This window comes from Megalobrama amblycephala, linkage group LG8 (genome assembly GCF_018812025.1).
Source record: "Megalobrama amblycephala isolate DHTTF-2021 linkage group LG8, ASM1881202v1, whole genome shotgun sequence".
NCBI lineage: Eukaryota > Metazoa > Chordata > Actinopteri > Cypriniformes > Xenocyprididae > Megalobrama > Megalobrama amblycephala.
In genome coordinates, this window is record NC_063051.1 from 28,391,972 (window position 1) to 28,415,045 (window position 23,074).

The 23,074-nt window shown below is 37.6% G+C and overlaps 2 protein-coding genes and 1 long non-coding RNA gene across 4 annotated transcripts; 2 read left to right on the forward strand and 1 right to left on the reverse strand.

Moving 5' to 3' along the window:
- Positions 1–809: 809 nt before the first annotated feature.
- On the forward strand, positions 810–3,210 carry nfil3-3 (nuclear factor, interleukin 3 regulated, member 3). 2 transcript variants are annotated; one of them, XM_048200383.1, is made up of 2 exons: positions 810–1,186; positions 1,771–3,210. In XM_048200383.1, exon 2 carries the CDS (start codon positions 1,930–1,932, stop codon positions 2,914–2,916), a length of 987 nt encoding a protein of 328 aa, XP_048056340.1. In that variant the 5' UTR covers positions 810–1,186; positions 1,771–1,929; the 3' UTR covers positions 2,917–3,210. The 2 variants fall into 2 exon arrangements, with proteins under 2 accessions (XP_048056340.1, XP_048056339.1); XM_048200382.1 differs by having other exon boundaries at positions 1,817–3,210.
- A 6,781-nt stretch (positions 3,211–9,991) lies between these two features.
- On the reverse strand, positions 9,992–14,180 carry LOC125274195. The gene is made up of 2 exons (XR_007186196.1): positions 14,046–14,180; positions 9,992–10,803 (listed from the first exon to the last, which is right to left on the reverse strand). It is a non-coding gene; the product is annotated as an uncharacterized LOC125274195 (long non-coding RNA).
- On the forward strand, positions 14,106–21,991 carry nfil3-5 (nuclear factor, interleukin 3 regulated, member 5). The gene is made up of 2 exons (XM_048200377.1): positions 14,106–14,657; positions 17,918–21,991. The coding sequence occupies exon 2, from the start codon at positions 18,443–18,445 to the stop codon at positions 20,231–20,233; it is 1,791 nt and encodes a 596-aa protein (XP_048056334.1). The 5' UTR covers positions 14,106–14,657; positions 17,918–18,442; the 3' UTR covers positions 20,234–21,991.
- The last annotated feature ends 1,083 nt before the right edge of the window (positions 21,992–23,074 follow it).

The window sequence follows — 23,074 nt, forward strand, 5'->3', positions numbered from 1 at the left end:
TGCTCTGGGGGTAAGCAGATAAACATCAAATTTTCATTTTTGGGTGAACTATCCCTTTAAGTAATTAAAAGATAATAACAAAATTTAGAGAATTGTAAAATCCAGAGTATTGTATCTAATAGATGAAGATCAGAATATGCAGAAAGAAAGAACAAAATTAAGACATTTGCAGACTGAAATGAGAGATAGAAGAGAAGCAGCAGAAGAGCAAAGGAAAGCAAAGGGAAAAGCTAAACTATCAATGACTCACTCCATTTTATACCATAAGCATATAGGGAAATTTACATCCCACTCAAACTTATGGTTTGTTCTAATGAGAAAAGGTCAAATGGATTTATCCATTGTGTCATAGACTGGTCAGATGTCAAAAATAGATATAGGGGTTGTTTTGACCCCCTTAAGGGAATTTTGCAAATCTAACATTACTACATGTCAGCAGAAAAAATATGAAAACATCACTTCTGCAGTAGGCTACTTGGCAGGTGTCCAATATCTACCCACAAACGTGTCAACATGACCTGTCACATTGGAACACTTTAAAGAACAATTGAATATAGCAAGCAAACATACTCTTAAAGATAAAATAAGAATAACCACAAGGGTACAATAAAAAGTAAATACTTGAAAATATGATGAGAATTAATATAGGCTATGGATTAGGAGTACATGAATATATGAAATCAAAAATAATATTGATAAATCATAAACCATAAATGATTAACATAAAATATGAATAAATGCATGAATATGAATATTGACCATTTTGGATCCACCACTATGTCAACATGACCATAAATAAATAGAATAAGAATACTGTATGTTACAAATATTCCATGTCAAAACAATTCAAAACACTGCCACGATTTGAACATTTGTGTATTGCTGCCCTTAACAATGTGATAAGATCTTTTCAAACGGAGATATGTTTCGTGTTCAGTATGTTTGTGTGTAATCCCGCGCTGAGGTACATCTCACGCGCGTCTGTTGCGTTCGTCGTTCGGTCTGACGCAGAGTTCAGACCAGCTGACCTGGAGAGTCGCGACCCGAGATAAACCCTTCAGAGCAAGAGAGATATGAGCAGCAGTTTACAGAGGAGGACAGACCCCTGCGTTATACAAGGAGGACATCACTTCTCTTCTTACGTGCATCTTCCGATTTTAAGAACCATTAAGCGTTTTACTGGAAGGTAAGCAGTCATTTTGACAGCTCGTGATTGGCCGTAAATGATGGTCCACAGACTATTTAGTACTTTGCAAAAAGCCTCAGACTTTGAAATAATCATTAAAAGCATAATAAATCATCCTAATCGTTAGTTGGCGCGTTTTTAAGAAAACACCACATTCGTCAATAGCGCGTACAATTTTGTGTTAACATGACTAGTATGCCTACAATTTAAAATCTTACCTGACTAGATAGGCTACATCATTGTGTTTCTTTCAAAAGTTGTCAAATATATTCATCAATGTAAATATTAAATAGCTATTGTTTGAGTCATGCTATACAGTTTTTTAACTCATGCCTTTGTATATTAAAAAAAAAAAATCAAAATATCAGATTTTTAAATATTATTTTTCTGTAGTTTTTAAAAAATATTCCTTTTGTATTTATTGATAATTAAAAGTGATATTTAAGCCACAACCTTCAAAAGCGGTGGTTAATTAGAATATAAAATTCCAATGAATTACCATGTTTTTATGTTCATATTTTCTAAAGATATTACAATATGCCTTTATTTTAAATTTGCCATATTGCTACACTGTTATGTAATAGGTGAGCCTGTAAACGCCTCAATTTTATCTCCGCCATCAACCACTAGGGGGAGCTAAAGTTCTTCAGGAAGGCAACAAAGAGAGTTTCTCGAATACCAACATTACAAGACCTGTGAGTGTCTTGAGATTTCACACATTCATTAAGCCCCTGACTCACAGCATGAGGGACCAAAGTGTCACGCTGACAGAACAGAGAGTGATGTACCCTGAAGGAGTAACTGATCCAGTCAGTCAGGATGGTGCTATATCCTTCACAGAGGAAACAGTGTCCAGCAGCATGCTAGCTGGATCTTTTCTCATCCACCCCAGAGGTCTGAGACGCCGAGAAAGTTCAGAGACCGTCAGCGGTATCACACTGCGTCGCAAACGTGATTCTATCCCTGCCGAGAACAAAGATGAAGGTTATTGGGAAAAGCGCAAAAAGAACAACGAAGCTGCCAAGCGCTCGCGTGAGAAACGCCGCATCAGCGACATGGTGGTAGAGAACAAAGTTCTGGCTCTTCTTGAGGACAACGCACGCCTGAAAGCTGAGATACTGGGACTTAAGTTCAGATTCGGTTTGATCAAAGATCCCACAGATTCACCAGCACAGATCTGCTCACATGGTTCATATAACCAAACGTTTCCAGCAGTACCCTGCTACGGCACCAACACAAACCCACAACCTAGACATGAACACCTGTTATCGATCTCACAGCAAAACTATGAGCACTTCATCCCTGGAGGATCAAGCATTGGAAGCCCAGGGCTCTCAGATGATGCTGTAGGTGAACATATTAGAGGACCTTATAGAGGTGACGACCATCCAGGTCGTATCGCAGAAGTGGATGCCAATTCAGGATGGCAAGAGAACAATATGAAAGGTCTTCCTCATAAACTGCGTTTCAAGACGCCATCGAGAATTGAAGGTGCTGAAGTGGAAAATCTCTCCTCTTCACAGTCTCAGTCTACAGCTGAGTGTGAGTGGACAGAGGGTTTCTGGAGGCCACAGACACACACAGAGCCATCAGCTTGTTCAACAGCACACCAGAATAACTCTTCAATTCACAGATGTACAGAAAGTCACAGTGCTATCAGCTTCCAGCTTAGCGCTTTGACTGAAGAAGTGGCCGAGCTCAAAAAACTGCTCTCTCAGAAGCAGCAGTGAACTGAGATCAAATCTGTAACACATGACTTCTGACCTATCTAAAGAAAGAAGCTCCTTTTTCTGATTCTTACAAACAAATATGAGAAGCCAGCTGATTTTCACTGGAAAAGTATTTTCATTCTTGTGAAATTTTCACATGCCTGTCTGCGCAACTAGTAATGTTTATGACGTGCTAGATTAAATGAGAAATAGTGTGAAAAGAAAGCACTCCTGTTTTCTCTTGTATACGGTTGTGGCATATTGTGCTTTGTTTAACATTCAACATTAAACTTTTACAATGAAATAAAATTGAAACCTTTTCTGTGTCTATTCTAATAAATTTCTGTTTTTCTGTTTTACTTCCATTTAAATGCACTTGGGATATAAAGCATTGGTCTTTTTTACATTTAATTTTACTAGGGCTGTCAAACGATTAATCACGATTAATCGCATACAAAATAAAAGTTTGAGTTTGCCTAATATATGTGTGGGTGTACTGTGTGTAATTATTATGTATATATTAATACAAACACATCCATGTATATATTTGAGAAATTTTTACAAGTATATGTATTTATTTATATTTTTATATAATTTATATTATATATAAATACATTTTTTGTACATAAATAACATATTTCTCTTAAATATATACATTAATTTGTGTGTATTTATATATATATACATATTAATTACACACATTACTCTCACATATATTATACAAACTCAAACTTTTATTTTGTATGCGATTAATCACGATTAATCGTTTGACAGCCCTAAATTTTACACATCTGGCAAAAGTGATTCTTGTTTCATGAATGAAGTGTACACTTTTTTTGTTTTGTTTTTTTTTTTACTCAGAAAGAAAGGAATTTAAATGTTACAACTCTGATTTAAACCATGGGTCTGTTATTAAAAGAAAAGTGGTAGAACACACTACACAGCAAAATCTCCAGAGTTAAATCAACTCTGCTCAGAGTACATATGGTCCCTCTCTAAATAGTGTTAAAATAACACTAAAGCAGAGTTAAAGTTGATGAGATAATTAAGCAATTAATTAAGTGATGATTGTGCATTAGTGATGAACACCTGCTGTTAACAAGCAGAATCACTGAAGAAAAGAGAAACACAAGAACTACAACTGACTTCAGTCACAGTCTTATTAATTGCTTAATTATCTCATTAACTTTAACTCTGCTTCAGTGTTACTTTAACACTATTTAGAGAGGGACCATATGTACTCTGAGCAGAGTTGATTTAACTCTGGGGATTTTACTGTGTAAAGTCCACAGTGACACTTTTTTATGATATTTGAATTTTACAAACCTACATTCTTTACAACCCCAAGTGTTTACCTCCATGTTAATAATCTATAAGACTCAACAGAGAATGAACTGTCCTTTTTCAAGGACTGCATATAGTTTTGCTCAGAACAAGTGAAATACCCAGAATCTGTAAGATGTTTATCATTTCAAAAAATAAGAACAAAGCGTAATCACGACCGTTGCATTTTTATTATTTAATACTATCCTGAAGCTATTTTAAACACACACACAAATTATACTGTCAGCACTACCATTCAAAAGTTTTTTGTCTTTGATTACACTTTATTTTAAGGTTTCCTTGATACAGTGTAATTATACAATTTATAATTTTTACATACTATAAGGTTAGGGTAAGAAAAAGGGTTAGTTGCATGTAGTTATGCAGTAAGAACATGTAACATGGACACTAAAATAAGGTGTGTGTTACAGATTCTTTTTTTAAAGAAATTAATACTTTTATTCAGCAAGGATCCATTTAAAACGTGACAGTGACAGTATAGTGTCAAAAAAGTGAGAGTTAAAACATTTATAATGTTACAAAAGATTTTAAATAAATGCTGTTCTTTTGAACTTTCTTTTCATCAAAGAATCCTGACAAAAAATATTAAGCAGCACAACCATTTTCAGTATTAATAATCATAAGAAATGTTATTTCTTGAGCAGCAAATCAGCATATTAAAATAATTTCTGGAGTATCATGTGACACTGAAGTCTGGAGTAATGATGCTGAAAATTCAGCTTTGCATCACAGGAATAAATTTATTTTTAAAGGCGCCCTCGAATGAAAAAATGAATTTATCTTGGCATAGTTGAATAACAAGAGTTCAGTACATGGAAAAGACATACATTGAGTTTCAAACCCCATTGCTTCCTCTTTCTTATGTAAATCTCATTTGTTTAAAAGACTTCCGGAAAACAGGCAGATCTCAACATAACACCGACTGTTACGCAACAGTCGGGATCATTAATATGTACGCCCCCAATATTTGCATATATGCCAGCCCATGTTTGAGCATTAGACAAGGAAAGGATGTATTAACGTCTGGATCTGTGCACAGACAAGGTAAGCAAGCAAGAACAACAGCGAAAAATGGCAGATGGAGCAATAATAACTGACATGATCCATGATAGCATGATATTTTTAGTGATATTTGTAAATTGTCTATCTAAATGTTTCGTTAGCATGTTGCTAATGTACTGTTAAATGAGGTTAAAGTTACCATCGTTTCTTACTGTATTCACGGAGAAAAGAGCCGTCGCTATTTTCATTTTTAAACACTTGCGGTCTGTATAATTCATAAACACAACGTCATTCTTTATAAATCTCTCCAACAGTGTAGCATTAGCCGTTAGCCACAGAGCACAGCCTCAAACTCATAGAGAATCAAATGTAAACATAAAAATAAATAATTTACTCACGATTCGATGTATGCACACAGCATGCATGACGAACATCTTGTAAAGATCCATTTGAGGGTTATATTAGCTGTGTGAACTTTGTAAATGTGCTGTAATATAGTTGGGAGCACGCGATTTAAAGGGGCGGCGCGCTGAAAAAATCTGTGTATAGTTAATGATGCCCCAAAATAGGCAGTTAAAAAAATTAATTAAAAAAAATCTATGGGGTATTTTGAGCTGAAACTTCACAGACACATTCAGGAGACAACTTAGACTTATATTACATCTTGTGAAAAAGCATTCTTGGGCACCTTTAAATATATCCAAATAGAAAATTGTAATAGGTAGTATTCCACAATATTACTCCCTTACTGTGTTTTTGATCAAATGCAGTCTGGGTTCATAATATTTTGAGTTGCTTCTTCCAGCATTGATGACTGCAGCAACCTACCTCAGTTGTCCTTATTTTAAAATTTTATATTTTTTTAATAAGCATCTTGAAACTGTACATAATTGTATAGTAAAATATACTTTTTATTTGCCATTTTAAACATTTAACTCTGGTAGCCAATAGCACATGAACCTCAAATTCTCAGTAGTGGACTGATCACAAGCAGCTCTTTACAGGGCAACAGTCTATTTGGCTCCCACAGTGCTGAAGACTAAGTGGCTGATTACAGCAACAGCTTCAATGGCAGCGTCAGCATCTAAACGGCTATTTAAAGATGTGAGAGTGAAAGTCATTGATTCCCTATAGTAAGGTGTGACTTCAACATGCAAAGCTAAAAGAAACATTCGTTTACGCAGGGAATGGTGTTCTTATACCAAGGAGTGAGTAGCAGAGCAGAAAGAAACAACAATTCCTGAATTTATTTCCTCTGGAGATTCCCACAGTTCCAGTGTCTGCGAGACAGTTCAATGTCAACATCAGCACTTCTGTTGCTATTTTAAGCAGCGGGAGACAAAGTTATTGATTCATGAATGCATTTTTGCTCAACGTAAAACATGCAAAGCATTGCAAAAAAGAAGCAAGCAAGCAGCAGTGGATCGAAGCAAAAGGTTTACAGGCTCATTCGCCTAAATTGTGCACTGTATTTTGTACAACTCAGAGGTTGTCAGGCCAATGTTTGGGCTGATCTGTGCTTGGTTTATCTGTTGTGTATGAATAAACACATTAATTTAATGTGTAAAGCAGCCATGTTAATGGAGGTAAGGGGTCAAAGAGTCAATTTGAAAAGTATAAAATGGAAATAATAATAAAAATAATACGTTTACATCATACCCTTTCAAAATAGTTACTTTATTTGTCGTACAACCTGAAATCAAAACCCATTCCAAAAATAAATCTATTTACAAATTTTGCCTTTCAGCAAAAAAAGAGTTCTGAAACAGATCTGAAAATTAATTTGGAAATTGAAAAACTAGAATAACAGGTTTGGAAAAGTCATCAGTACCCTGATTTAATATTATTTAATACTACATAGAGCCAACTTTTGCTTTAATCACAGCCATTAATCTTTTTGGATATGTCTGTACTTGCTTTGCACATCTAGATTGGGAAATATTTTTCTATTCTTCCTTGCAGAATTGCTCAAGTTTAGTCAAATTCTGTGGTGAGTGGCAATGGAAGTCCATTTAAGTCACGGCTCTGATTTGGCCACTCAAGGACATTCATCTTCCTATCCTTAAGCCATTGCTTTGTTCTTTTGGCAGTATGTTTAGGATCATTTTCGTGTTGGAAGGTGGACGACCTGCCCATCTTCAGCTAAAGAATTTGGATGTACTTGGCAGCATCCAATTTCCATTCAAACCCGCTGAAGAGAAACACCCCACAAACACAATGCGGCCACCACCATGCTTCACAGTAGGCATAGTGTGTTTTGGGTGGTGTGCTGTTTGCTCTTCGCCAAACATAGAGCTTGGATTTCAGTCCAAAAAGGTCTATTTTGATCTCATCAGACCATAGCACCTTTTGCCAGAGTCTTCCAGGTGTGTTTTTGCATTGCGCAAACAAGACTGGGTATGGCACTTTTTCAGGAAAGGCTTTTTTCTTGCCACCCTGACATACAGGCCTGGTTTGTGTAAAGCTTGTGAGATTGTTGTCACATGCACAGACAGACCAGTCCCAGCCATAAACCCTTGTAAGTTCTTCAAAGTTGTCTTTGGCCTCTTGGTAGCTACTCTGATCAGTGTCCTCCTGGCTCGGTCAGGCTCGGCCTGATATAAGCAATGTGTTGGTGGTGGCATATGCTTTCAACTTCCTAATGATGCTTTAAACTGTACTCAGAGGGAAAGCTAAAGCCTTCAAAATGTTTTTGTAGCCTTCTATTAACTTGTGCCTTTCTACAACTTTATCCCGGAGGCCTTTTGAAAGCACTTTCCCAACCATGGTGAATTCTTTGCATTTCCATTCTAACAGTGGAATCTTCAAGAAACTGGTTTTATTCTTAAGTAATCAAAATCATTACAATTGATGTCAAGTGGGGCAGTTAGCCTGGTGTTTGATCTGGAAGTTGAGCAAGTTTATAATGGTATAAAGCCCAAAGTATAGTTCACTTTTTACGCTTGCGCGAGGGTCAGCGTACAGTGCGAGTAATGCAAATTTCATCATCAGAAGAGTAAACCTGTACTGTACACACCACCGCCTGATTTTTGTAACTGCGCATACTTGTACGCCATACCGATCACATGAGAATGCGTATCAATAGTTCGTGTGTGTAATCTCGTGGAATATACAGTACAGTCCAAAAGTTTGGAACCACTAAGATTTGTAATGTTTTTAAAAGAAGTTTTGTCTGCTCAAGGCTACATTTATTTAATTAAAAATACAGTAAAAAACAGTAATATTGTGAAATATTATTACAATTTAAAATAACTGTTTTCTATTTGAATATATTTCACAAAGTAATTTATTCCTGTGATGGCAAATCTGAATTTTCAGCATCATTACTCCAGTCTTCAGTGTCACATGATCCTTCAGAAATCATTCTGATATGCTGATCTGCTGCTCAAGAAACATTTAATGTGTACAATTGTACAAAATATTTGTGTACAATATTTTTTTTCAGGATTATTTGATGAATAGAAAGTTCAAAAGAACAGTGTTTATCTGAAATCTAATCTTTTGTAACATTATAAATGTCTTTACTGCCACTTTTGATTGATTTAATGCATCCTTGCTGAATAAAAGTATTCATTTCTTTCATTTCTTTTCAAAAAAATAAAAATAAAAATTCTTACTGACCCCAAACTTTTGAACGGTACTGTACAGAAGCTTTGTATTTCAGATTAATGCTGTTCTTTTGAACTTTCTATTCATCAAGGAATCCTGAAAAAAAAAAGTACACAACTGTTTTCAACATTGAAAATAATCATAAATGTTTATTGAGCAGCAGATCAGCATATTAGAATGATTTCTGAAGGATCATGTGACACTGAAGACTGGAGTAACGATGCTGAAAATTCAGCTTTGCATCACAGGAATAAATTACTTTGTCAAATATATTTAAATAGTACACAGTTATTTTAAATTGCAATAATATTTCACAATATTACTGTTTTTTACTGTATTTTTAATTAAAGAAATGTAGCCTTGGTGAGCAGACGAAACTTCTTTTAAAAACATTAAAAATCTTAGTGGTTCCAAACTTTTGGACTGTACTGTATATGCCGAAATGAGTTTTAACATGCATATGATATGCGTTTTTTCACATGCATATGATACGCACTTTATGGCATGCATTTAATTTTGTATTTCACTTTGGGAAGGATTAGTTGTGTGGGGTTCATGTGTATTACACACCATAAAGTGCGTATCATATGCATGTGAAAAACTGCGTATCATATGCACGCATACTAGCGTAGTGTATCATATGTACACTAGTGTCTGTGTAAAAAAAACGAAGTATACCCATGGCTGAAGGGGCTGCTCATTTTACCAAATAAGGTATTTCACTAATTAATTTTTAATAATACTTCAGAATGTTTTAAGATGTTACTTTCACTTTGATGATGATGATTATAAGCTGTGTACATACAGCTCAAAAAAGGTAGACTTAATTTATATTATTTTCCAGGGAGTACTTACAACAGGTAAATATTTTCACAGGGTATGATGACTTTCTATAGGCACTGTACTGCTATAATATATTTACACTTCTAATACATATCCTCCAGCTTTTAATTTTAATTTGCTAATAATTTAATTTGCTATATATATATATATATATATATATATATATATATATATATATATATATATGATATAGTATCAAACATAATATTTTACTAACATTTTATGCATTAAACACCTTGCAGGGTCATGACCTTGAGCACAAGGCTAGTAATGGCTAAATTATCTTTAAAAACAAAGATTTTTTAACAGACACAGTAATTTTTATTATGTATAAATCATTATTAACAACACTTAATTATTTAATCAACACCTAATTATTTGTTTAAGTAATTATAAAACACTTAACATGCCTCATGTATCAAATGTTACCATGTGGGGGCACTACCAAGCTTTTTTTTTTTTTTTTTTTTTACACATTTATTGGTTGGCTGGTAACTATGATGTAATAGAATTTGTGTTTTTAACCTGTACTTCAACTACAAAAATAACATTATGCACATCAACAACATAAAGATGGTCTTGATTTGAAACACTGAGGTGTAATTTTTATTAGGTGTTCTGCTTTTATGAATGAGGCTGGATTTCATAATATTGGCCCCACTCATAACTACTAACATCTGCTCTCCTTGGATCTCAGATCTACTAGTGGACCGGCAAGTAGACAATACAGCTTCACAGAGGATGCCTACGCTGCTTCCTGTTCCATGATCCACATTAGATAAACACACTTTGGGTTCTTTGTCTCTCCCAGCACCCCTCATCAACCCCTCTCTATCTGCAAGGAGAGAGGGGGGGGGTGGGGGGGAACCAGTTGCTAGGCAGGCAGCATAACGGTTGCCTAGGGAACTGTAGCAGACGCAGCTGTGAGTGAATGGGGGAGAATGCAGAGGGGGAGGGAAAGGCAAGTTCAAGGCCAACACCCCCAGTCTGCGTAGTGTCCGTCAGCACCGCAACAGATGAAGGGGGGAGAGCATGGGCTGGCGGCGGAGGGCTAAAACTGGCATGTCTCCTACTGCGACCCTCTTGATCCTAGCACTTCACTAGGTTGTTCTACACAGAGCAAGAGGTCACATGTTAAAAGACTGTTGCAGCTGGCTTTAAAATATTGGTGCTACTGTAAAAATACACATAGAGTTGAGTTGATTTGTATCACAATGTTCTTAAGGTTCACATACAAAACAATTGACATTTCACCTTCATAGACCTGAGTCAAGTGCATTCACAAAGACATGTTTGAGGTGACTACTTAAAGGGATAGTTCACCCAAAACTGAAAATTCTGTTATCATTTACTCATCCTCATGTTGTTCCAAACCTGTATGAAAAGAAGATATTTTGGAATATCTTGTGTCAGTAACCAAACAGTTGATGGACTCCATTGTCTTCTATAGTATTTTTTCCACCCCATATTACGGAAGTCAATGGGTTCCATCAACTGTTTGGTTACCCATATTCTTTCAAATATCTTCTTTTGTGTTCAACAGAAAAAAAAAGTCATACAGGTTTGGAACAACTTGAGGGTGAGTAAATGATGACAGAATTTTCATTTTTGGGTGAACTATCCCTTTAAACAGGTATCTAATGAGTAAACAGTTGGAATACCCTACACTTGTTCTCTGAGAGAGGACGTTAACCGTTTGTTTATGTATAATTAGCATTTTCTGAGAACTGTACTGTTGCCTATATGTTCAGGTCAAAGAACTTTGAGTAAAACAGGAAGAACTTACTCATTCATGTTGTGTAATATGTGACTTGGAAAAAAACACACACACACACACATAACCAAATGTCTGTAAATGCATACAAGAATAGGATGTTAAGAATGTAACTTGAACTTGCCTTCCTGCTCTGAGACTGTATCCGTGGCCTGTATCATGTTTTGAAAGAGGCAGGCTATGTACAAGACATACTTTCTTAAACAAGCTGTCCTGCCAGAAATAAAATGCATTTTGCACCGAAAATCAAATGTGGAACTAAAACTAAATAACACTTAAAGGATTAGTTCACTTTCAAATGAAAATTAGCCCAAGCTTTACTCACCCTCAAGCCATCCTGTATATGACTTCCTTCTTTCTGATGAACACAACAGAGATATATTAATAAATATACTAGGGCTGGGCGATGTATCGAATGCTTTTGTCACGCACATTTCTTCAGTAAAGCCGGTTCCCTGATTACCGCTAAATCGCCATCACCTGCTTTCAAATGGAGCGCCATTTAATAGACAGAGCCGTAGATCACTGATAAGCCACGCAATATCGCGTTCAATATCGACGGCGATACATATCGATATTGAACGCGATATTGCGTGGCTTATCAGTGATCTACGGCTCTGTCTATTAAATGGCGCTCCATTTGAAAGCAGGTGATGGCGATTTAGCGGTAATCAGGGAACCGGCTTTACTGAAGAAATGCGCGTGACAAAAGCATTCGATACATCGCCCAGCCCTAAAATATACTGACGCATCCAAGCTTTACAATGGCAGTGAGTGAGATCAAAGAGTATGAGCTTAAGAAAGTGCATCCATATCCATCCAACATAAACGTACTCCACACGGCTCCGGGGTGTTAATAAAGGCCTTCTGAAGTGATGCATTTGTGTAAAAAAAAAAAAAGCATATTGAACAAGTTATGAAGTAAAATATCTAGCTTCCGCCAGACCGCCTTCCGTATTCAATTTACTAAAAAAAAAAAAAAAAAAAACTGAACCGCTTCAGTTAAGCTGTTTCCATAAGTTGAATAGTGAAGGCGTAGGTCATAGTGTAAGCTTTTTGAACTGTGAGAGTTTTACCCTTTCTTTCGTAAGTTCAATACGGAAGGCGGTCTGGTGGAAGCTACATATTTTACTTCATAACTTATTAAATTTGGACATTTGTTTTACACAAATGCATCGCTTCACTTCAGAAGGCCTTTATTAACCCCCCGGAGCCATGTGGAGCACATATTTATGATAGATGAATGTGGATGGAAGCACTTTCTTCAGCTCCTACTCATTGATCCCTATCACTGCCATTATAAAGCTCGGATGCGTCAGGATATTTATTAATATATCTCCAATGGTGTTAATCAAAAGGAAGAAAGTCATATACACCTAAGATGGCTTGAAGGTGAGTAAAGCTTGGGATAATTTTCATTTGAAAGCAAACTAATCCTTTGGCAGCAGGATATATATATTTATATTTATTTTAGGCTCATTACTACTTACAACTTAGTATATATTTCAATATGTCATATTATGTGTATTTAACTGCTATTTACTTACAATTTAGGTTACAATTTATTGATGGTCCACATTAGACATACTGAGTAACTCTGCAACTAAATATCAACAACTCTTATTAGAGAATTAGACTGTTAGGTTAGAGTTAGGTGTTATTAGGGTGTGGGTTAAGTTGACATGTAGTTGCAAAGTTATTACTTATAGAATATCTGTTAGGGAGCATCAAAATAAATTGTTAGCAGATATTAAGCAGCCAGTCTACTAATACTCTAATGACTGATAGTTGACATGTAGTTGCAAAGTTACCTATAGTTAGTAAAATGTCTAAAGTGGACCATCAAAATAAAGTGTTACCACAACTGATTAATGTAGGGTGAATTCAGGTTGATTGAGACAATGGAAAAAGTGTCAAAATCAACCTATGTATTGTTACACTGCACTTACTAATTTGCAACCCAGTGTAAATAATAACATGCAGATATAATATAATACATTTACACTAATAATATACATCCTCCTGATTCTCTTTTTAATTTTCTAATATTTTATTATGAAATTTATAATAATATGTCTGATATAACCTTTTAGAGAACATCATTTTTTTCTAAAAAGACTTAAAGTTGTGTCTATAGTCTTATAATTTGTTAGAACAGTCTTTAATACATGATTGTATTCAGTAAACCACTGAAAACTGAAATGTTGAGAAATATCAGCATTACATTTTTTTTCTAAACACCTTGCATGGTCATGACCTTGAGAAGAAGGCTATTAATGGCTGAATTACCTGTAAAGATAGATAGATAGATAGATAGATAGATAGATAGATAGATAGATAGATAGATAGATAGATAGATAGATAGATAGATAGATAGATAGATAGATAGATAGATAGATAGATAGATAGATAGATAGATAGATAGATAGATAGATAGATAGATAGATAGATAGATAGATAGATATTCAATTACAAATATAGATTGTTTCTTTGGTTAACACTTAATTTGTAATCAAATGAGCCTTCCTTGAGCCAAACTGTCTTTTATGTAATTGTGAATATTTACGCAACAGTTTACCATTCTCGTAACCTCCTTCTTCCACAGAAGCTGTTGATACACAGAGGCGTGTTGGAGCAACTGCACACTACTGCTGCTGCCGTAGCCTGAATGTGATCGGTGTATGAGGTGAATGTCGTTACAAGGAACCAGAGAAGAGCTTTTTTGTCCATCTCCGTCCCCGGTCTCTTCGGTCATTTCGGCAGGAGCGGAGGCTTGTGTATCGTCATGATGAACAAAAACGTGACTAGGCACCCAAAGCTCCGTGTTATGCAACCGCTGACCTACTAACACACATTCGAGGACGACAAGAGGAGAGAGTGTGTGTGTGTGTGTGTACGTGTGTGTAAGAGAGGAAAATTGGAGCAAAGCCTCCGACATAACACAAGGACGAAGAGGGAGGGAGAGATAGACGGCGAATAGCAGCACATTCAGGGAGTCATATTAATCGACACAAAGCCGGCGAGTGGATCACGACCCACGCGGGACATTTTCAGCCCAGACTGAAGTTATAATAGGAAGAAAGACCAGAATCGGGACGAGAAACGGCACATAGAGGCGCGGACGTGCGATTTATTAAAGAATAAAAGAGGATTTCTCCGTTTAACTAAACGAATGCGCCATTTCACACAGGTAAGTTCAACTGCAGCCCGTTTCTCATATAATATTTCATAATATGTGTTAAATGTATTGTGTTTTACGGAGCTTGTAGCAGGCTAAACAGTTGTAGGCTAGGCTCTTACCTTGCAACGTGGTCAGGGCATGTTATTGTTCACATGGAAACCGACTCAGGGTCTGCATGGCTCTCAAACGCTTCGCTGACTGAGAATTTCAGTGGTTGTTTATTTGTTGGTTTATGTTTGCCTGTTGTAGAATGTAAGGTAGCAACAGATTATCTCGCATTGTGCATTGCATACATATTCACATTCAATGTCAAGGCGAGACGGTCGTGGCGTGGGGGAGGTGGTGATCATTACGAAATCCAAAAGCATGAGTGGCTGTGGGTCAGTTAATGTCTGTGCATTGCGGTGGCACCATTGCCGTGCATTACAATAAGTAAGTTGCAAGTGAGCGTTTCGTACAACGCATATGGTTGTAAAATAACGCGTGAAGGGTTGTTGAGTTGCACGATGTTCGGTGGTGAGCAGAGAAAGACCTTCCTTTGATGGCGCGAGATATTCAAAAATCGCGTCACGATAGTGCATTTAATTCTCGTAATGTGAGTGCCTATCTCGTGGTTTATTGTGCAATGTGAAGCGATGTAACTTTTGGTTGGGAAAGAGAGAGGCAGGTTTAGTTACAAGCAGACTAATGTCTAAACCATTCAAATGTTTAATAATTTAATTGTCTATAGCGTGGGGACAAAATTGTGATGCAATCCTCATTGCATGCTTGGCTTATAAAAACTGACCTACTCCCAAACTAAGTACACTATGCCCCTTAACAATTCCACCACTCCCCATTCAGCAATGCCAGGAATCTGAAACTGCCTCACATTGCTCCCAAACTTCGTACAATACGGAGCATCAGTCTGAAAACCAAATAAGCATTCAAAAGACATGCAGAACATAAACTAATCTGAGGGGTATCCTAGTCTCTGACAAGTTGGTGTGAACTTGATTTTCATAGACGGCTCTTGTGATTTCAGCATTAACCCCTGTAATTAAGAGTCTAGCCAAAACACTATCTCACAGTCGTACTGGCCTACTTGGCCTTTAGGTTAGAAGGAAGACTAGAGGCGTAACAGTTCTGCTTGCATGTGACTGGGCGAACACATGCAAGGAGGCTTCCAGCTGTAAACACTATCCATGTGGGACAGTGCATAACTGTGTGTTTAATTGGACCTTAAGCTCTTTTTCCTCAACTGTAGACTCTTAATTCTTGGAAGAGGAAAAGTAAACAAGCTGAGGGAACCAATAACACAAATGCATGTGGTCAAAATATCATTAGGATGGTTCTTTTCTTTGATCACCGTTACTATCCTAAGCTACTTATCTACCATAAAATAAATTTTACAGATTTACAGATACTATATTTATAGTAACTCAAGTGTCTAAACTTAGCTCAGCATGTCCTAAAATGATCCTCAACTGAGATAACAATCTGGCATTGAGCCACAACCTGCAGTCTGAACTGATCTGCTCTGATTCACATATTACAAAAGCTGGACTGTATCAGAGAAGCCTTGTGGTGTAAGAGCAGAATCCCAAATTTTGAAATCTTCCTCCCTTTCTCAATGTGTTTCAGGAAAATGCTAGTGCGTTTGATGCGTATTAGTGCATCACTGGCGTGAATCATAGCCCACTTTAATCTAATATTCTGATGCTGACGTATTTGCTCTTTTTTTTTCCGTACCTCTGCAGTGCTGGTAAATTCCTCTCTCATCCCCCATTTAGAATCCTTAACTCCTCCCTCACCCAAGCACACTATTTTTGGTAGCCACTATAATTCCTCCCCTCTTGCTCAGACGCACTCTCTCACAGACACACACCCGCGGACGCACACACCGTTGCCGCCCCACTGACCTATTTTACAGCATAGCATTGGATCCAGTGCGCGCACACAGCGTGTTTACGGAGCAGCCGGTTTCTAGGTCAGTGGGACACACGCGCACAACGTCCACCGCCCTCCCCGTGCTCTCATTTGCGTTCCTACGGAAAAAATGGTCATGCATGGACCATGCTTTGTGCTTCCATGTTTTCTGGATGCTTAGTCCCCAAAAACCACAGTGGGCAAAGTTACCCACAAATTTAGAAATACAAAGTAATACTCACTCATGTGGTTGAAGATAAGGGAACATTCAATCGGGCTTAAACAAAACAGGCATAGGCAAAGTTCTATGTTTGCTTTTAAGAACAATGGGTTGTTTGTGTTGTACTTTTTTGTTCCTCTTCCTCTTTTTACTGTCGAACTATGAGAATGCTGGGTATTGAGGTTGTGTTTAGTGATGGTGCAATAGCTGTGTGCGGTTATGTAACATGAACTCAGATTCTCACGATGAGCTACAAAATCGGATGAGCTAACAAATCAAGGACAAAGGTCCTAATAGTTTAAGTACAGCAACAAAAAGACATTCTCTACTGCAGAATAAAGCACAAATCTTAACAAAACGGTATCATAAAAATAGCACAATAAGAAGTCATTTAAAAAGGTAGTTATGTACATTATGTTCTTATTTTTAATAAACAAAATGTTCTTAGTTACAATGTCAATAAATGATGTTTGGATCACAAATAAATGATGCAAAGAGAATGAGGGTTATTCCGGATATTCCACACCTTTAGTTCCCTGCAGTCCTGGCAGTCAGTCAGGTGTCTCTGATTATGTGACAGTGCAGTATGTTACACAATAAGTGTACTGCAGCGTGGCATGATCTCCTACTCGCTGTGCTACACTACTCTACTGACCTACATTTCTCTAGAGCTCATAGGACAGAGGAAAAGCAGAACATTTAAGTTGCTGCCAAAATTGGAAATGGAACACTAGGTTGTTTCTGAATTACTACATGAGAATACATTTTTGCTAATGCATCATTTGACATTCGTCCATGGTATTTATCATCAAAGCATCAAAACTTTTCAAGGAAAATTGAAAGGAAAAGGTCTTCATACACCCTCATATTAAAGTTAAACACATGTTCTAATTTAAGGGATTAAAATTACTTCAAAACTAAGTACACACAACTGCAACAAAGTAAAAAAAGACAAAAGAGAGGTAACGTCACCAATGCAATAAAGTAGAACATCCTTTCATACATTCAGAATAATATACCATTCATAATAACTAACCCTACTCCTTTAATTCTTGTTACCTTTAACTTTATGGTGTAGTTTTTTTTGTGCATTCTTGTGGACACATTTCAGTAAACTCATCCTGTTTCATTGTCTTTACAGATCTGTTCAACAGAGACTGGGATAAAACATTGAGCTGAGACGGATCTGATGAATGATCGACATCTTTCGGGGGTGCTTGAAAAAAAGTTTATTCTCCAACAGAAATCCCAGCCTATACTACCACGTCACAAGGAGTTTTGCCAAATCAACAAATTTACATTGTCTAAAATCTGAGAGTACTGAAAGCAAGCTAAACAACAAAAAAAAGAAGGCTATCCCTTTTCTGGGACAAAAAAAAAACTTGGAACACACTTACCCAATGACGGTTGTTTTTGTTGCCTTCCATCTTTTTCTTATCTTTTTGACCAGTCTGGACACTTGAAAGGAAGACTGGATAGAGTAGGAGGAAAAGAGCATTGAATTTCCTCTTTTGAGGAAAAAACAGAACCTCATACGTCATTGTACATACTGGCAATTAAGTGTGTTTTTGAAGTTTTAATCAGAAACATACTCTTCAGTATTAAAACATTAATTTTCAATGTCCACTGAGTGCCAGTTATACAAACTGGCCTCAATAGGTCCACAATGGAAAGCCTAAATCTTCCTACCCAAAACAACAGTGCCAGCTTGGACACATTAGAAACGTTCTCAAACTACAGTGAGAGTTTACCATCACCTCAAATTGCCAGCCCTCCTCGTCAAGGTCGACTAATAAAACCAAAACCCAACACCACCTGTCGACGGAAGCGGGAGTTCATCTCGGATGAGAAAAAAGATGCATCCTACTGGGAAAAACGACGCAAGAATAACGAGGCTGCAAAGAGGTCAAGGGAGAAACGCCGGCTCAACGATATGGTGCTGGAGAACAGGGTAATAGCGCTGAATGAGGAAAACGTGCGGCTGAAGACGGAGCTCCTGCAATTGAAATTGAGATTTGGACTCATAAGCTCTGCCTCTTACATGGAAAAGACCCAGCAAATCAGCAATGGTTCCGAGGCAGCGACTAATGGAGCTAATGGTACAGGAGCAACTTCTGGAAATCCATATTACTCAAGCAGTGGATACTCTAGTGCTTCTCAGGTCATGATGAACTCCGATTCCTCAGAGGCTGAGCAGCCGACCAGGAGTGAACGCCACACAACGTTACCCAAGTACTCCCCCCGTGGATCACTCTCCGACATGTCAGATGGATCTTCACGGGACAGTCCTGAACCTATAAACTTTGACATCAAACACGAGAGCTCTGGAATGGACATTAACAGGCTTGAGGCAAGTGTTCTTAATGGCATGTTCAATGGCCATCAAAGTCTCGGACGACTGGAGACTCACCAACCTCAAGAAATGGAGCAAGAAGGCGCCAACAACCCAGCCCCTCCATCTGCCACGCCCCAAAGAAGTGTCATCCTCTTTCGTTCTGGAAGCAGCTCCTACCCTGTTGAGAGCCAAAGGGTTGAGGACATGGAGCAGCAGGTGGCATCCCAAACACAACAGAATGGGCAAATCACTCATTTTACTCCAACAGGATGCAGTCTACCAATAAGACCTGATGGTCTAGAGACTCTTTCAGAGGTGGCACAGCAGCTGGCCAGGAGGTCTTTGGATTCACCAAACTATGAATTCACTAACGGCAAGGCAGATGCTGGGGAGAGCAGGCGGTTTGTCATACAGCAACAAGACCTGAGTTTTCAAGGACAATGCAGAAGTCAGGTTCAAGACAGCACCCCAAATTCTTTTGCCCCAGATTTGCTCAACGAGGCCAGAAAAGCCCTTGTATGCCAGGGGTCCAATCCCTACCTCGGCACTCTGAACGAGGAGCCACCAGAGCTAACGTATGAAGGCTGCCCAAGAGCAGATGGCTACTACCAAGAGCACAGCTCCTCAGGCAAGGACAGCTCCTCCAGTGACGGAGACCCACGCAGCTCAGATAAAGAAGCCTCCACTGACGATGAATCTCCCTCATCCTCTTCCTCTGATACTGGTGGATTTCACGCCGTCCACCAGTCAGCATCCTCACCCACCATGGTCATCAGTGATTCTTACCAGTACGGAGACAACCAAGGTGAAATGAAAGGCACTGCTCTGCCACACAAGCTAAGGCTTAAGTATAGAGCACTATCCAATGGTGGCTCCCAAGACATCCAGGCTACAACAGCTGCTACGTCACCCGATTCCGCTCTGCCTCAGCACCCCTACCTGGCGTTAGCGCAGGTTAACCAGCAGCAAGGCAGCAGCTGTGGAAGCAAGGAAGGGGAGAGTGACACAGCAGATGAACTTTGCACACAACAGTTTCCTTCCAGAGAGAGGGAAGAGGGATGGAAGGAAAGCGGGAAGAGGAGCTCAGGAGGACGAGGTAGCAGAAACAAGAAACGTGACTGAAACTGGCACATCACATCCTTTAATAGAGTTAAGACAGGACTTGATAAATGTCATCTTTACCATCCTATAGAAAGAAAAAGGAAAATGGTACCAATTAATTGCATGAAAGTCTATTGCTTATACATAACAACAACAACAAGAAAGTAACTCGTGTTCTTGGTCTGTTTTCTTATCAAGAGCGATTCTGTGACTTTTAATGCAGCTCTGTTCTCTCACTCTCTTTCATAAGCACTTAACTATAACTTTAAAAAGTTACAAAGAGGAAATTGAGCTCTTTTCAATGATCTTTTTCCTCTTTCAAAACAAACCTACAAAACTCTGTATAGAAACCTTTGACTCCACCTTTGAATTTTTTACATATCTCTGCCATGTTTCGTAGCTTAGCTAAATTGATGGGTAGTTCCTGAACCCAAGTAGTTTTCACCACAATTCATGGAGTTGAAGACACAAGTCCTTTTCTCCCTACTGATTTCCGAAGGAAAAACCTCAACAGATTTATGCCTGTCTCTCTCCTCCTCTGCCTTTGGACTTTAGCATTATTGAAGCACTTGGATTATTATAATACTGTGACATGACTAAACATATCATATTTCAGTATATTTTATGAAAAATGTCAATCTTTAAGAGTAGAAAAGTGGGAGAAAGACTACGAACACTGTCTACTTCTTACTGTTTGAATTCCTGTATAGTCTATTCCTAATGTTCATGTCTGATGCTTCCATTATATTTTCTAAGTCCATCGTATTTATATCACTGTATCATTTGAGAGATACCAGAATGTTCTCTTCATTAGTGTTTTGGTCATTCATAGGTCAGCTTTAACCAGTGAAAATCACCTTTTGTCCAGTACATTGCTATACTGTATCAATGTAAAGGAGCCTGATGGATCGACCCTCTCCAAAGGTCACTGTGACCAGACCAGTCCTTTTTTTAAAAGTTGCAATCTACCTGACATTTGGCCAAATTAGAGTAAATGCCCTTTCAGAAATGTCAAGGTGGTCTCTTCCAAGGCAGAGTTAATATGCGGACTGTACAAAGTGTAAAATATATCATTGCCATCTCAAGATGGTCGTGTCCTCTGTGATCAGGTTTCAGAGACGCCTCACATGCTACCTCATGAGAAGAAACGGTTGAGGAGTTTCTCCTTTGGTGCGTGTAGCCCATTGCATCATCATACCCATTAAATGTTGCATATAAAAGTTAACAGTAAAATGCTGCAGCACACAACTAAGTGTTACCTAGACACAAATCCAGTCCCACTAGTTGTCTTTGTAGAATTTACCACAGCTGAAAGCTGCTTCTGCACTGAATTTTTTTCATCAGATTTTATACAATCTGTGTTTATTGTTCCCAAACAGGTGCCTGGCACTGGCCATTATGTAAAAAGTGTACAGACAAATTCTCTTTTGAGTATTTTAAGTTTGTATCAAGTTTATTTTGGCATTCTATAATAATAATAATTAATATTGTATTTTTATTTTATTTTATATTCCAATGCTATTATTCTTTTTGGGTTGATATTTCTTGTGTCTGTTGTCTGTTCACCTCAATGTGATACAGTATGTATTTTCATGTCCTGTTCATATATTTCACCTCTGTACCCTGGTGTATTGTGTGGTATTTACTGAAGTTTTATGAAAAAAAAAAAAATGAAAAAAAAAGATGTTTGTTAAAAGAGGCGGGCGTAATTGTCAAGGTGCTCAGAATGACACTAAAGGAGTGGAAAGAAAAATAAACCATGTTGTATGTTGAATTTAAGTCGCCTTATGTTGTTTTTACCACTCAGAAAGCTTTAATAGTAAAGTGTTACCATAAACAATCCCAACACAAGATTTAAAACCAGACCAAAAGAATAGCAGACAGATTTTATGCTTCCAACTTGACTGTTCCTCTCCATTTCTAGCATGACAAATTAATTGAAATAAGAGCTTTGCAAATGCATAGGGACACTTTGTACTCCTGCAGGGCACAAGAGTCATCCAATATGATGTAACACTGGCCAAGTCATAGGACTTATGTCACACACACACACACACACACACACACACACACACACCCGGGGAGCTGCAACCGAATAGAAGTACATATACAAATGCTTTCATGTTCAAACACCCATCGATGGATTAAATTACCAACGTCATAAAAATAAGTCGTTTGAAAGAACGTGAGATAATTGGAAAGGAACATGATGTAGCCGGTCACACTGTTCACTGGTCGAGAAAATATACTCAAAGTACAGGCACTAATTCAAAGAAAAAAAATAGACTAGAGCAGAAAACAAGTTATGTAACTGTTCTGATATCAACTGACATTATAAAAAGAACTGCTTGAAGTGCAGGTCATAATCCAATCTTTTCTACCCACCGCCTCAAGAAATCTCGTCTTCCTCACGATTTCTCCACTAGATCTTTTCTGATACACTTTTTTTATGCGTTAACGATTACCTGTCATTTATTAATTTATTGCTGCTGGTGAACTGCCAGTTTGTTATATCACTACTTACCCTGTCTGGCATTAAGTAATATGCATGCGTAGTACTTACACAACCTGCCATATAACCTTCATCTGAAAATATGTAAATATGTTTCCCGTTCTACCATTAATTAACTACAACTACTACAGAGCCATAATTAAGAACAGACAATACATTCTTTAAAATGTGTCTATTTTTTTTATTTTTTATTTTTTTTTTTTAAAGAAACGTATCGTTGATGATGTCACATGAATAAACAACTGTGCCGCACTACCGGTTGCTACGGTAGCGAGAGCCAAAGCAAGAACAAAAGCAAGGTGACTTTTAGCAAGAGCTGCAGTGCTTTGTTCTTTTCGCTGGTCTTTTTT